This window comes from Elaeis guineensis, chromosome 3, assembly GCF_000442705.2.
Source record: "Elaeis guineensis isolate ETL-2024a chromosome 3, EG11, whole genome shotgun sequence".
Taxonomy (NCBI): Eukaryota; Viridiplantae; Streptophyta; class Magnoliopsida; order Arecales; family Arecaceae; genus Elaeis; species Elaeis guineensis.
Window position 1 is genome coordinate 127,209,051 of NC_025995.2, and position 16,758 is coordinate 127,225,808.

Below are 16,758 nucleotides of genomic sequence, written 5' to 3' on the forward strand. Positions count from 1 at the left end.
CCTAGTAGTAGAAAAATCTTATTCTCGACCACTCGAGTCCCTGTACTCTTCCAAACCCATCCCAATAAGTGGAGCCCGCCATAGCTTCTAGAGATGCTTCAATTAAAAGGTATCATTAAGAACCCAAAATCATAGATTGAATGTACCCCTGGGCTAATTAATATGCCTTCTAATATCTGCTTGTCCTCCCTCAACTATTTTAAGTCAAAAATCACCATTTGGCGAGCTCATCATTACGTTAGAAATAAAATTTGTTACATGAAAATGTCAAATATAGACCTAAATTGATGGTGTGCATAAATTGATGGTGTGAATGGTCAAGCAATGTTATGAAGTATTCGTAGTGTCTCGCACATAATTATTTTTAAAAACATTGAGGTGCTCGGTGAACAACGCTCGGGACAAATGGAGGAATTTCTTTGAACGGTCGAAAAGGAGGGGAGAAGAAGCCCTTAAGAGAGGAGGTAATGAGAAAGCTTCTCTGTGACTCGAGCGTCGTCGCTGAAACCTAAATCCCTCCCCGCCCCTCCTCCAATGGCCGAAGATCGCATCCCTCACCTCGACGATACCGTCGGCAGAGGTAGATCCGACCTCCACAGCTGCCGCTGCTTGGGTGACCATGCCCGTGTTGAAGGAGCGGCGGCGGTAGTGCCCGGAGAAGATCCTCGTGCAAGGGGTGTTCTAGCGGAATCCCCAGGATGCATCGGTGCCGAGGATAGTTTTCTGGCTGGAGCACGGCAGAGACGTTAAGGTGGATGGAAAATCCTTTCGACGGCCTTTCTCGCTGTCGGAAACTCTTCGCCTCCGTCAACACCTCCACTGCCGTTATCATCCACCACCATCATCTCCATCTCCATCTCCATCGATGCATCTATCGTCGTTATCCCTGTCTCTGCGGATGCCTCCACTGTTATTATCTCCAACTCCACTGGCGAAAAATGATGGATGGAGAGCATCTCCATCAACGGTCTCATCTAGCTCTCACCCACCTTCTCTCGATTTTTTTCTGACAGGTTTGTTTCCGTTTAATATATGATTTTTTTTTTTTAAATACTTTATGTGTCACCGGGAGGCTTCTCCCTCCGTTTTATATTATATATATTAGATTGGATTTGTTGGAGCTTTCCGTGATGACGTATGCGGCGACTAATCCGTTTCCAACGTGCGTCCGATCCGTTTATAGCGTGCGTCCGAGCAGAGATTATTATCCACACTCCTCCGAGAAACACGAGATGGTGCAAGCAGCCAACCGCCACTGATTCCTGTGGTCCTATTCATCAAACGTGAATCTCAGGAACCTGCGGCCATAAATTCTCGTGTACGAGATCAGAGCTAGTTAGCCCACGGAGTAGGAGTAGATCTGAGCGATGGAGTCGAAGAAGATGACCGGGCCTCCGAAAGCCGTGGTGGTGGGAGGGAGCATAGCGGGACTATCGTGTGCCCACGCCCTGATCGCCGCCGGGTGGCAAGTGACGGTGATCGAGAAATCCGGCACAGCTCCTTCCGGAAGCCCCACGGGAGCCGGCCTCGCGCTCGATCCACAGTCCATGAAAATCGTCGACCGTTGGATCTCCAACCCGGACCTCCTTCGCGATATTACCTTACCCCTCTCTATTGATTTGGTACAATGCGGTTGTCCACCCACATTCCATTTCAGTTTTCTCTATTTTTATTTTTTTTTAATTTTTAACATATATATTTATTTAAATATTTAAATTTATATAAATATTTTTTCAAAATCAATATCTATATGTATCTTCATAAAATATTTTTTTACATATGTACTCATATCAACTAATATTATTAAAAATTAATAATTTAAAATTAAAATAACTAAAATATCTATATAGATGTGTAAAAAAAATAGAAGGATATATATATATGTAAATAGTGATTTTAAGGAATTGTTTATGTAAATTTGATCCGTTTAAACATTCAAATAAGGTTTATTGGACAATCTCGATTTTCGATCACTGGATAAAAATAAAATTTATAAGAATAATTTTATTATAATCATTTTAAGTAGAAAAATTTGGAGTAGAAAGCTTTCCTTCTCTTGTTTTCATATTTTTTATTCATTATGTGATATGACAACATAGGTCACCCACGACGGTTGTAATGGGAGAAATCACGATTTGTACCATATATCGGATCACACGTGTTTGTTTCTGTGGGACGGTCATCAAAAAAAAATATTATCTATACCGTAGGCACCAACATAATCATGTATATAATCAATTATGATCTCTAATTTCTAACTTAATAAAAGAGATCTGCATGCAACGTAGATAATAATTCCTCCAATCATGAAGATAAATAGAGCCGGCGGGAATAAACCGCTACAATTAGTGCTGTGAATTCCACACGGTGCATTGTGGTGTAGGATATTATTTGTCATGCAAATGCCACCCTTCACCCTTTTGTCCTCCACCGCGATGTCACGCGAGAGCCGGGGCCGCCCCCAAATCAACAGCAGGAGCAGTCCGACATGGGAGGTCCCACAGCCTTAGCCCTACCACTTTACCTCTTCTTCCTTTCTTTTCACGTGTTCGCCTTTTGGCACGTAGCGATGGACCACCGCTTTTATCGTCGCAGAATCCCAGACAGGAGTTTTATAGAAAGTGCCAAATTTAGGAGTTGTATATCAAATTTGGTTTTCAAAATTGGGTCAGAAGAGAATGTTGAGGTTGAAAAATGAGTTTTTTTTATAAATAATATAAAAAATTATTTATATAAATAATATAAAATTTAATTTATTTATAAAAATAATATAAAAAAATATCATTTTGAATGATGTTTTTTTTCTGCCACGTTATCTATTTTTTTTCACATTGACATCGTTCGAAAAAAAATATTATTTAAAATAAATTTTTAATTTTTTTTTTTATATTTTTAAAAGATGTTTTTTTTTTTCAGACGATGCCAACGTTGAAAAAAAGATGACGTGGCAGAAAGAAAACATCATTCAAAATAATATTTTTTTTACATTATTTTTATAAATAAATTAAATTTTATATTATTTATATAAATAATTTTTTTTATATTATTTAAAAAAAATTCTTGAAAAATTCTCTTGAAATTAAGATGGACTCCTTTTACTTCAATGATTGAGGCAATCGGGTGCCGACAATGTGGGGTCCACTATGACTTACGGAGAAAATCTAATTCGCGATAGCTTGATGGCCTCGAGGCTTCTCTTGACCCTCCTCTGAAAATGATTAGAACTTCTCTCTTTAGCTGACTCTGCACGCATATTTATTGATAAGCGTGGACACTTTAATCCGGATCCTTAAAATTTATTGCTTTTCTACTTTCTGTTTTTTAATCTGAATTATGTTACATCCTATCCCTCTCTGTACTCCTCCTATAGTTTGATTTAATAAATTGGGTGGTCTTCACCTCCCTTTCCGCGAAAAAGGAAAAAAAAATGATGGATGGCCTAGTCTGCAAAGGTGAGGTAAGGCTACAAGTCAATTGGAAATTTAAAAGGGCCGGACGGATTAGAGAGAATGTGAACATTTTATGGTTTTTATTTTTTTTTAACTAATGATTTTAAAATTTTATTTAAATATAAATATATTTTAAAAATAAATATATTTTAAAAATAATTATTATTATGATATAAAAAAAATATTATTAATCTCATATTGATTGTTAGTCAATGAGAATTAATTGTAATCTCTATGCACCATTTGTTTGCTAAAGATGATATTTTTTACCATTTATTTCTCCTCCTCTGCCCATTGATATAGAACCAAGCAACCGACAGTGCGAAGAAGATAAGCTGGAGACTTGCAAGAGACGAGAGCTGTAATCTCAGAGCAGCACATTGGGCAGATCTGCATTCGATCATGTACAAGGCACTGCCGCCTGGAATAGTTCTCCGGGGTCACCAATTCCTCTCCTTCCATATTTCCAATGACGATAACTCCGTTGTGACCAAATCCAGAATTGTCCAGACCAACGAGATTGTGGAAATTGTAGGGGATTTGCTCGTTGCAGCTGATGGATGCTTGTCCACAATCCGTCAGCATTTCCTTCCAGATTTGAAATTGAGGTCTGTGCATTTATCGATAGCATATTTTTTACCATGAATAATTGTTGATTTCAACTTAGCTGTGGGAAATGGTTACCCAAGTTTAAAAGCAGAGGGAAAACATTCAAAGCCTTGGTACCAAATTGTGAAAGCTAACCGTGCAACTATTTCTAGTATTCTTTCCGTTTCATCTATAGTTGAAAAGTGGACGGTGCGACGCATGGTGGCCGTCTTATTACTGTTTATATTTATAAATTTGGGGACTAGTTTGTTAGGAATATATATATATATATATGCTTAGATGTAAAGAAGGGATAAGAGTCATCTGATTTCCGAACCATACGAAGGATGGCACATACAGAATACTTATTGTAACCGAGGAATGCTACTACATTTATAATATCTTTTACTTCTACTAAATTATAAAATATAACTAGTATGGCTTTTTGGGGTGAAAATGGTATGGATAATATCCATTTGGATGCATTTTCGTATCTAAATCAATCCGGATATCGATAAAAAAATTGAGTATCTGACTAATATCCGTATTTATATTTATATCCATAAAAAAAAATAGATATGGATATTGATAGACAACTATCCGATCCATATTTGAATATTCGAATATATTTGTAATCCTCTATAATTTTATATAACACTTATTAATTTTTAAGAAAAATATATAACAATATAAATATGTTATTAACTTGATTTATCATTTATTTAATAATATCTTCGATTCTGTAGTTATAAAGTTTGATTATCCAACTTACATCCGTAAGCACATCCATACTTTTAATATCTTTATTGTATCTGTATCAATTTAAAATAAATATAGATATGAATATTTATATTCAAATAATATTCATATTTGTATTGATATTTTTTAGATAAAATAAATATAAATATAGATATGCTGGTATCCGATCCATATTCGATCCGATTTCAGCCCCAATGACTTCCTTAAGTTGATAGGTAGAGGATATAAGGTTGCATTGGTTGTGAGCATGCATACATGCGCCATTAGGTGGATCAATGTTTGTGATTATTCTGAATGGCAAAAGAAAAAAAAAGCAGCAAAGAGTGCCTCAATGATAACAGTGAAAAATTTGCGGTCAAGATGTATAAAAGCTGGAAAGCATTACCTCTAGCTCCTTTAGTAAGATAATTGAATTTCATTTATATGTAACATTCTAGAGGATCAAAACCTTCTATGCTTCCATACGAAACTTCTGCACTGGAATTTTATATAGAAATTTAAATAAAAATATTTGTCCAAATGAATTTTTTTATTTCTCTGTAATGAAGGGAGGGAAAAAGCTCTCAAAACTTTTGAAGCACTCCAGCTTTATATACCAAGAACACCATATTTATCTATTTTTCTCTTGTAGTTACAAAGCTGACAAATTTCTCACATTGTATGTATTATCATATCCTCAAAATGATACAGGTATTCAGGCCATATTGCATGGAGAGGGGTACTAGATTTTTCAGGAGAAGAGAATTCAGATACCATGGTTGGGATTCGCAGGGCTTACCCAGAACTAGGGCATTGTCTATACTTTGATCTGGCTGATCGAGCACACTGTGTGCTCTTTGAGCTTCCGAACAGGAGGTTGAATTGGGTTTGGTTTCACAATTGGCCGGAACCAGAAAATAAGGTAATGTACCCATGTTTCTGATCAACAGATGATATCATTTCTTGTAATGATACTGCTAAACAACTTTATCAGATAGCATTGATGCATTCTACATCTAGAACACAACAGAGTCAGAAGATACAATCCTATCTCAATTATTTGCTAAACGGGTACACTTGATCTCGTAACTAATCTTGGAACATGAGAAAAAAATTCAGATAATGCTAGTTGAATATTTCAATTGAAAAGATTTTCCTATTTGTTTTAGAGCTGATATATTTCAGATAGTGTTGTTTAACTACTTGTATCACTAGAATAAAAGAGATTACGAGTGACAAAAAATTTGACGAGAAATAAAATTTCATCAACAAAAGTATAGCTTAATAATGAAAATTAACTTTATCATGCTACCAGAGTTAGTAATTTTTTTATAATAAAAATCATTTTTATCGGAAAAATACATCACCAAATATCTGATCCCAGTTTTCGTTATATATTTTGTGATGATCTTTGCTATATCATGATATAATTTACCATCACTAAAAATGAGTAAATTTATGATGAAATATATTGGATTACTAAATATATTTGCTTTTGCTGAGTTAAATTTCGTATCATTCATTCTTGTTTCATTTGTTAAAAAAATATAAGTGCTTTTGTGGTAAAAATGATAGTGTCACCAAATATTACATACAAATTCCATCCATATGGAGCAAAATTTTTTATGACGGTTCTTACCATATCATGATAAAGTTTATCATCACTAAGAATTCTTAAATTTTATGATAAAATATTTTCAGTCACTAAATATTTATGCTTTTGGTGATCTAAATTTCTTGTTATCTATTTTTTTATTTTAAAAATTTAGAAATTAGTTACGACAATGATTCATGGAGAAAATAATAACATGATCAATGATCACAAATTTCATAATGATAATTAAGTTTTGTCACCAAACTATTGTTAGTAATTTTAGTGATAAAAACTATTTTTATAGAACAATTTCATCATGACAAGTATGTCACAAATTTTGTATAGTATTAAGGAAATTTTTGTACGAATATTTTTACCATCATAAAAAAAATTGTTGTTATTAACAACCCGTATAATTACTAATGAAAGCTATTGTATCACTAAATATTACTATAATTATCATATGTATAATTAATTATCTATAATTGTTGTTTGTGACAATAAAATTACATCACCAATAATCACAATTTGGTTGCTGAAAACCAAAATTTGTGATCTAATCAATGCTAATATTTTTATAGTAATAAAAATTATGCTCATGAAAAAATTTTGCCATCATAAATATAGAATCAAAAATTATAGTAACTAGATAATAGTCTAAGATTTAAATTTTAAACTTGTATTGAGTCCAAGTAAGGTTTGGATCATTGATCTAACCTGATTTGAGTAAAAAATATATTAAAAAAATTGAACTAAAGTATTAAAGTTTTCAATATTAAATATCATTATTTCCTTTTAATTACAACATGAATAAAAATAATCATGAATTATTTATTTGAAAGAACTTTAGAAATATATGCAAATATTGGAATATATGAATTATTAATATTTCAAAATATTTTAAAGAGGAGTATGAAATAAAGTTTATCATTTTTTTGTCAAGAGGAAGAGGATTAAACTTTACATGAAAATAACTAATTATAAAAAACATGAATAACCATGATATATTTGAAACGAGCATATTTTTATAATGTGAATAAGTTCGAATAGGTACAACAAAACCAGGATTCTATATATTAGAAGTAGTGGTTGAGTAACACGCAACAATTTGAGAGGGCCTGGATTCAATTCCTTGTCCATAAGGCTATCTAGACTTGTATTCCAATCGAATAAGATTCAAAAATCGGATCATATCCAACTTATTTTCGATTCTAAGATTTATGGAATTTTTTAGTGACCAAATTTTCTCACATTTTGTGATGAACAATATTGTCACAAAAATATAACTTTTCAATGATGAGTTTATTTACACCACAATAGACTAATCTTTAGTGACAGAGAATATCCTTTATTGATGAAACCCTTCTATTTTTTGTGATAAATAATATTATCAAAAAAATATAATCTCTTTAATGATGAGTTTGTACATTTACCATAGATTAGTCTTTAGTGACAAAAAATATATCATATTATGATGAAATTATTATTTTTTTGATGAAAATTATCATTGTTAAATTTTTTACCATTTGATGATGAAAATATCTTTGTTATAATTAATATATGTTTGCTAACAAAATATTTCGATCATCACTATATACATTTAGCGGTGCTTTTTTTTTTTTAGACGAGCATCATGATGAATTTATTTCATCACCAAAAACTTTTATGGTGAATTTTTTTTATGATGATAATTTTGTCAATTATATTATTTTTCGTTGTAGTATACCCCCATTTTTACATCATTCATATGATTCTATGACGTGAGTGAACCAACTATTGGAAACTATTCTACAGCGAAAATCAATGACTTTGAAACCTAGCAATGACATGACGCAAAAGATGTTTGAAGAAGCAGAGAAGGTCTGGGTTCCCGAACTGGCTAAGGTCATGAAAGAGACCCAGCAACCTTTCATTAATGTAATATACGATGCTGACCCGCTACCAAAACTCTTCTGGGACAATGTGGTGTTGGTAGGGGATGCAGCTCATCCGGTAGTTCCCAACGGTGCTAGGAGCACTAATATGTCAATTCAAGATGCCGAGACTTTAGGGCTCTGCCTCAAAAAGTGGGGTTTAGAGAACTTGGCTACTGCTTTGCAGGAATTTCAGACGATCCGGCACCCAGTAATCACAAAGCAAGTTCTCCACTCACGGCTCATGGGTCGTCTGAGACAAGGATTGCCTCTCGAAGACAATACAGCGTTTGATCCAAAAGCTGCGAGTGCCGATGAGTGCAAATGGCTTCAATACAGAAATATGCCTTACGTTGAGCATGGCGCTCCAACTTCTATTTGAGCCTGTTTTTTGTTGGTTTGCTTATATTCTACGCGGTAGAATAATTCTACCTAATAATAATTTCTCGTCAGGGAGATTATATATATCAGATAACAATGCTACAAGTTCAGATCGTAATTTTCAGAAGACTATGCCAGCTCTTTGTTTCGTGTTAATTGTGTTCTCATGTTGCTCAATATTAGGCATCACATCCAAGGTATACGATTGTTATTCTTTCTATGACGAGGCTTTCTATTTACTAGCTTAGAACCCCATGCGATACATGGTATGTATTTATTTTTTTAAATAATATTTTTATAAATTAAAAATCTAACATAATATAAAAGACATCATAGATGATATCAAATATTCTAAATAAAAATATAAATAAAATATTTAAATAACATAATAATAAGAAGTAACATAATCATTTCTGTCTTTTGCTGGCAGAGAAATCATTTCTTGAATCAACATTTTCAGCATCAATTATTCCGGAATCCTCATCATCAAGCAGAGCATGACCACCTATTTGCATCCCACGTACATCTTTTTTCTTCATAGTCACATCAATAACAGGAATTTCATCCTCATCTACTTCAATCTGCAAAAAGAGATTTAGTTATCAATTATTAAAATAAAATATATAAATATAATCATCCATATGTAAAAGAATAAAAATATATGACTCACAATAGATTTTTTTCGATTTTTCTTGCCTTCTGATTCGTTGCATGCATCATTCGAAACTATTTTAAGAACAGCATAGCTTATTCCTCCTTGTTTGAGATTGTATTCATTAACATTAGTTTGGAAGATGTAATTTTTTCCTATAGCTTTTTTGATTTCTAAGGGAACAATAGAATCATCATCTTTCTGCACGAAGAGAAATACACGACTCAATATCGTCAAGTAATTTGTTGGATAAATAAAATATAAAATATATACTGCATGTACCTTATCTATGCATAATTCTTTAGCTGATTTGCCTATTAACCGTTGAGCAACTTTATCAAAAAGGACAAATGATGCGAATCCAGTATAATCCTCCACATGAAATTGTAATCAGTATCTAAAGAATAGAAAAGAATAGAACCAAATTAAAATTTGTTATAACTAATAAATGAAAATTTATAATGGACATGAGCAAGAGATGTGATATTAAAATATTTAATATATAAATTTAAATTTTTTTATGATCTAAAGTATATATTTATCTTTTATCAGTAAATTCTAAATATCAAATACGAAACAAACCTTGGCATTGGATATTTAGGCTCTATATAGCATCAATTACACCAGAATCCAATATCAGTGCATCTTACTTTTTTTTGACAAATTTGGCATGCTGTATAGCACCATCCATATCTTGTTCCGATATCGTTAATTAGAGCCTCATAATTAAAGATAGTCTCCTATAAATCAAATAGTTCAATATTTAATTATGATTATATATCTTCAAATATAAATATCAAATTTAAAAAATTTATATGATATATGAATGAAGTTTTAGTATTACACATTTTTAATTACCTGTCCATGGCAATCCCACTCGATAGATTTTATCTCTTGAATTGTCATCATTTTAATAGACAATGGATCAGTAGAAGAAGTTTGTGATTGACTTTAGAATATAATCTCTCGAACATCATTTATACATAATAAATTTTTACTAAAAAAATTATCAAATTTAGTTAATAGTTTGTCATATATAAAATAATTTAACAATAAGATAACGAATAAATAAATAATACCTATGATTAAAACTTTTCACTTCAGATATATCCAAGTTGATATAAATTTTTGTTGTACTAGTAGAAGAAAAATAATGCTCACCTATAATATAAATATCCAATTAAGAACAAAATATTAATATAAAAAAATTAAAAATATTTTTCAAATATCTCAAAATATTTTAACGATTGTTGATGTTACAATTAGAATTGGATGAGTGAAATTTTATAAAATTTCAGCTTCATCTATGTAGTCAGTAGCATTACCCTAGAGAGTTACCTTTATTCTCAGTCTACTACAATAACATTGATTGAATTAGAAAGATAAATAATATATTTCTATATAAATTATATAGTATATGTTAAGCAAAATGCATACTCAAGTATTAATAGCTCCAAATTTCTTCTTTTAACATTAGAGTTCTGAGCATAAACATTCTCCAAAGGTCTAACGGTAATCAATTTTTTAATAACATCTGCAAAATACAGACATAAAAAGTATTTATTAGTTTAATAAAATAATCAAAAGATTAAATAAGATACATGTATAACTTTTGTTCTTACCACTAAAATAGATATGATTATCAATTAGATTCACCATTTCATCATAATTTACGAAATAGAATTTGTACAGAGGTGGACATATATCATCTTCCAATATTTTTTTCAATTTTGTGGTTAGCAGAAAAAGGATCTTCTTATCATTCTTTATTAGACGATACATTCTATTAGTGTGTATAACTTTGAGATTAGTAATCAAATATATATGGCCTTCTTCAATAAGCATACGAAGTTTTTGTATAATATTTTTCTTGATTATAGCATGCATATGGTTACCCTAACAAACCAACAAATCAAAAAATAAAGTATTAATAATTATTATAAAAAAATATTAATGAATGCAAGAGTAAAAAATATTTGAAAATAGAAAGAAAGGTACCTCTTCATTAATAATAAGCATGTCCAAACTTATAAGATCATTGTTGTTTATGTTAATTAAATCCCATATTCTGTCAATTCTAACTTTTATCTTCCAGTTGTCTCTCTTATTTATTAAATCGCTTAATAAATTACACTACATCTTGTAGTTAATCAAGAACCTGTAATAAATATATATTAATATTCATAAAATAATTAAAATAAATATGAAATCGAGATAGAAATATTAACATATAATTACAAACCTTGTATATTAAGAGGAGTAGATACATTTGAAAAAATCTCTTTATAAATAATATTCTTCATTGAACAATAATCATTAAAATACTCACCGTTATTTATTAATACCTTTAAACCATCTTTGCTAGTTACTCTAGATAGTGCAACGTATAGCTGTCCATGAGTAAATATAGGTCTTGATAAATATATTCCAACTTGTTTTAGTGATTGCCCTTGACTCTTATTAATAGTCATGGTGAAACACACAGAAAGAAAAAATTATCTTCGCTTCAATACGAAATGTCATTTAGATTCAGTTGAAGAAAAGATCACTCTCAGAATAAATACACAACCACCAATGTTACTTCCGTCGATAACTTCAGCTTCTATAATCTTAGAAAATAATTTTGTTATTACCAATCTAGTATCATTACAAAGACCAGCACTTTGATTCAAATTTTTTAGTATATCACTAGTATCCTTATTTTTAACTTTAACTCATGATTTGAAAATGCAAAAAATTTTAAAAAATTAAGAAACTCGATAGGATATAAGAGATCTTTTTCTGCACAGTTAGATGATATCTTGCAAATTGAATCAACACTTAAGTAAACAACTTCTTCTGCAGACATTGAAAAAATTATTCTTTTATTTAGTACATCAATAATTTTATTTATAGGTGTAAAAATAGCTCTCTCATGTAAATACTCTCTATCAAGTAATTTTGAACTCAAATCAGAATAAATACTCTGTATTATATCATTATGTGCATCATTCTATGGTATGATGATAAAATCCGATAAAAATTCAATCAAGTAGTCCCTATCTCCATCACCAATATCGTCATTGCTAATTTTTAGTACCAATTACTGAACTGAAAAATATCTTGAGCATTTGTGATAGAATTTTCACCATTCACCAATCTCATATTAGTTTGCAATTTGAATACATGATAATGGTTCCATAAATATGATCTATTAATGGAAGCTCGAACAATATCTTCTCTTCGATTTTTAGAAACAAGAGGCAGAATCTGTCTAAAATCTCTACCAAGAAGTACTACCTTCTCTTCAAAAAGTTTAAATATTCTCAAGATCTACATGCCGTAAAATATCTCTTAAACTTCTATCCACAGCTTCGAAACAATATCTGTGAGCCATTGGAGCTTCATCCCAGATAGTAATTCTTGCACTTATGATTAATTCTGCGATATGACTATCGAATTTAATCTCACAAACTGAATTCTTATTGATAAATATCAGAATATGAAATTTTGAATGTACAGTTCTCCCATCAGGTAGAAGTAAAGCAGCTGTTGGGTATAAAATAACCCCAGTCGAAGTTCGTAAGAGGCCGACCCTCCCAGGGCTCTTCCGACTTCCGACCTTGTGCAGTGTCTTTCTGAACCTCCCAGACCGTCCGAGCTTCCACAGTACCATTTGGACTCCTCCAGTAGTCGACCTTCCATAGTGTCCTCCAGATTTCTCCAACGGACGAACTCCTATCGTACCATCCGAACTTCTCCAATAATGAGTTCTTCCATTCATCTATCGGACTGCTCCAAATACTCTCTGGGCTTCACTATCAGTCGATGTTCTACAGTGATCGACTACTCTCTGAATCTCTTCCAGACTTCTTCCAGCCACGATCGACTTTACTCCGAACTTCTTCCGGACTTCGTCAATGACCGAGCTTCTCCAGCAGCAGAACTTCTACAGTAACCAGACTCCATCCAAGTTTTTACGATGGTCGACCATCTTCCAAATTTCATCCGAGCTCCTACAAGAGCCGGACTCCATCCAAACTTCTACAGCGGATGGATCCCAGACGAACTTCTACAACGGACGAGCTCCACCAGCCGGATCTCTACTCCGAACTTGTATTGCGGACGGACTTCATCCGAGCTTCTACAATAAGAAGTCTCTATCCGAGCTTCCACGGCAATCGGTCTTCATCCGAATTTCTACAACAGATTAAATTCTAGACTCCTCCAGTGGTCGATCTTCCACAGTGTCCTCAAGACTCCTTCAGCGGACGAACTTCCACAATGTCTTTCGAACTCCACTATCGATCGATCTTCTGCTGGATTCCTCATGAAACCGGACCTCTCCAGCGGACAGTTTTTAGACGAGCTTCTACATTAGATAAATTCTAGACGGACTTCTCTAGCGATCGGACTCCTACCGGACTTCTCCAACAGAAAGTTTCCGCCCAAGCTTCTACAGCAGATGACTTCGATCTACAGCATCAACGTCTAAGGCACCCAACAACAGCCCGTCAGCAGCCTCGAAAACATTCGAGCTTCTCTCAGATTGCTGAGACAGAGAGCTATTCCACTCCACCAGACGTCCCAACCGAGCTTCAGCCGTCCGATCTGAACTCTCTGGCAAGTCACGACAACAGACATCACTCCACTCTTTGTAACAAACTCCACGTGGCCCTATCACTCTCTGACAAGTTGCGACAACGGACATCACTCCACTCTCCATAACAAACTCCACATGGCCCCGAACGACCCGCTGACACCACTACTCTCCGTAACAAACTCCACATGATCCCGAACGGCCCACTACCAGGCAGTTACGGACATCACTGTCAATCAGTTACGCTCTCCCGTCTATAAAAGAGACCCCTAGATATGTTCTTCTCTAAGCTAAAAACTCTATCTCGAAACTCTGCTAAAATTCTATTCGAGTGCTCCATTTCTGTTGAGGCAGAGTACTAACTTGAGCATCGGAGGGTCTTACCAGAGCACCCCCAACTCCGGTTTAGACTTTCCTTACAGGTCTCGGTGGCGGCCGCGATCTCCTCGACTCCAGCTTCTCCGACGTCAGCGGAATTCTGCACCAACAGCAGCAATGTCTGAAGATGCAACAGCTAATGTAATTTTTTCTTCAGCTCTAACTGCAGCTAGAATAGTCTTATAAATATAAATTTTTTTTGGTACCACCATGTCCATAAATAAAAATAAACCGCCACTATTAGCCGAGATTGCTCCCATAACAGTTTTGTAGACAACCAACTGTTCAGTGTTAAGACTAGTAAATAATTTTCTATGTTTTTCTATAACTTCTTCAATATTATAAGATAATTCTTCTTGAATTAAGCAATTTTATCTCTGATCAAGAAGACTTACATCTGGCAAAGGTAATTAAGAAAAGTCTTTCAAAGATCTACCACCTTTAATTAATAGCTATTCAATTTCATAAAGAGCATAATTTTTTATCTGTGATTTTAACAATTGCAATCGATAAAATTAAAGAACTTGTCTTTGCTTATATACAATATCCTCAGAAACTAATTTTTAATTATTTTTTCAAAGTTGTAGTGGATCCGATACCTGACAATATAAAAGCATTGTAACAAATAGAACTCTCATTTGTAGACCTATTGCCCAACAACCAGCTTCCGTCAAATATTTATTCCATTCCTTATTCAAATTTAACAAACTAAGAGCATAACATGCATCCTTAAAATTTAGATATGTGATACTATTTACAGTACGAATATCCTCATAACATGCAGACCCTTTTACAATGTTCAATAGCATTCGTAGATAAAATCTCTCACCACTTGCAGAATGTGCATAATATATTCTTCCAATACATCTTCCAAATAATCTTCGTCTCCATTCCTTCACATTACTATGCCATATCCAATAAATTAAAAATTCGATATAAGTTAGTGTCCGTGCATCCTCATATTTTTGATTCATCTTCATCTACTCTGTGAACATGGTATCTTCAATTTGAAGTTGATTTATTACGTCAAGTAAACTAGCAGAGTCATAAAAAATAATGGACTGTTGATCAGAAAGATGAAAACTAAGTCTCTTAATACCGAGCTCATGATAATTAATACTAAAATCAAATATTCTCCAACATACTTCTGAAGCTGAAATGTAGCGGCAATTTAAAAATTACTTAATCTCATCCACAACTGGTCTATGATCATCGTTATTCATATTAGAATCATCTCTAATTTTTTTTTTAAGATTATAGTTGCTCGATCTAAGCTTTTATTGACGTACTTGAATAGATATTTAATTGATTGAGAATGATTACACCATTCAACATTAATATGAGCTTGATACTTTATCAATAACTCGACATTATAAGGAAAGATATAATGATTATTAAATAATATTTTATTTTTTTCGACTACTCTAATGTCATTCTTTCATGGATATACTGAAAAACCATCACTATCAACCATAGTTGTTTCATTAAACTTCTTTGAAAAGTATTTTGTGCATTTGTTATTCATCATGCAAGGAGAAAAAGGATTGACAACCCCACAAGGGCCATAAATCATAAACTGCTAGACAGCTTCAAAAGTAATTGGATTATTCTTATCATCAGGAATTTCTGTACTGATGATACGATCTATATCCATAGCAGAAGGACATTTATCATTATCATGAAGGAATAGAAGAATATGAGCATGTGGAAGCCCTCTCTTTTGAAACTCAATGGAATATACAACTATATAAAAGAACATAAATAAAATCATATTTATAAAATTAGAGAATTAATAATATAATAACAAAAATATAATAAAAAATTGATAGAAAATAGGAAATAATATAAACCTACTACAACTCTCTCAAATATTTCCTCATGCTTCAGATCATGAAGAAGTCCATCTAATTTTATTTTGAAGACCCGTGAAATGATATCAGGATGTTCAGAAGGCTGTTGGCCTGATATATTATTTAAAAAATAACTAATCATGGGTCATTTAGGATTGCAAGTAAATGTGATAAATAGATCAGGATAACTTATCCATTGATAAATTGTTATAGTATCTTGATAACTCTGCATAAAATATCTAGGACCATCAGTAAATGAGGAGGGCAATACAATATGTTTACCAATTGATGAAGCTCTTGTATCACCTTTAAGAATAGCATTTTTTAACCCACAGTATAATTCTGATCGTACCTGAGATTAGTTCTTTATGACTTAACAAAGATGGCTCTCTTCAACACAAGTATAGCAATCAACAATATATTACTGAAATAGTCTGTCTCTCCATAATAATATATGACCTTTAGATGTTCAATAATGCAATCGATAAGCATAAAATTCTCTTATACTCATATTTTAACATTTTTGTTATTGTTTTCCAACAATACTTCTTCTTATAATTTCAGTATGGAAACCAACCTCAACATATGAAAAAAATAATGGATATTGCATTGCTATAAAACTAGGATGTAGTTCAC

General features: G+C 32.6%; 1 protein-coding gene across 1 annotated transcript; it reads left to right on the forward strand.

Annotated features, from left to right (window-relative positions):
• Positions 1-1,237: 1,237 nt before the first annotated feature.
• Positions 1,238-8,784, forward strand: LOC105040335 (uncharacterized). Its single transcript, XM_010916819.4, has 4 exons — positions 1,238-1,622; positions 3,753-4,057; positions 5,487-5,697; positions 8,164-8,784. Exons 1-4 carry the CDS (start codon positions 1,368-1,370, stop codon positions 8,662-8,664), a joined length of 1,272 nt encoding a protein of 423 aa, XP_010915121.1. The 5' UTR covers positions 1,238-1,367; the 3' UTR covers positions 8,665-8,784.
• The last annotated feature ends 7,974 nt before the right edge of the window (positions 8,785-16,758 follow it).

Excerpts from the sequence above, each read along its gene's own strand:
- LOC105040335 (XM_010916819.4), top strand. The coding sequence starts at position 1,368 with ATGGAGTCGAAGAAGATGACCGGGCCTCCGAAAGCCGTGGTGGTGGGA. Across the intron at positions 4,058-5,486 it reads CTTCCAGATTTGAAATTGAG|GTATTCAGGCCATATTGCAT; the intron begins GTCTGTGCATTT and ends AAAATGATACAG. Across the intron at positions 5,698-8,163 it reads GGCCGGAACCAGAAAATAAG|CGAAAATCAATGACTTTGAA; the intron begins GTAATGTACCCA and ends ACTATTCTACAG.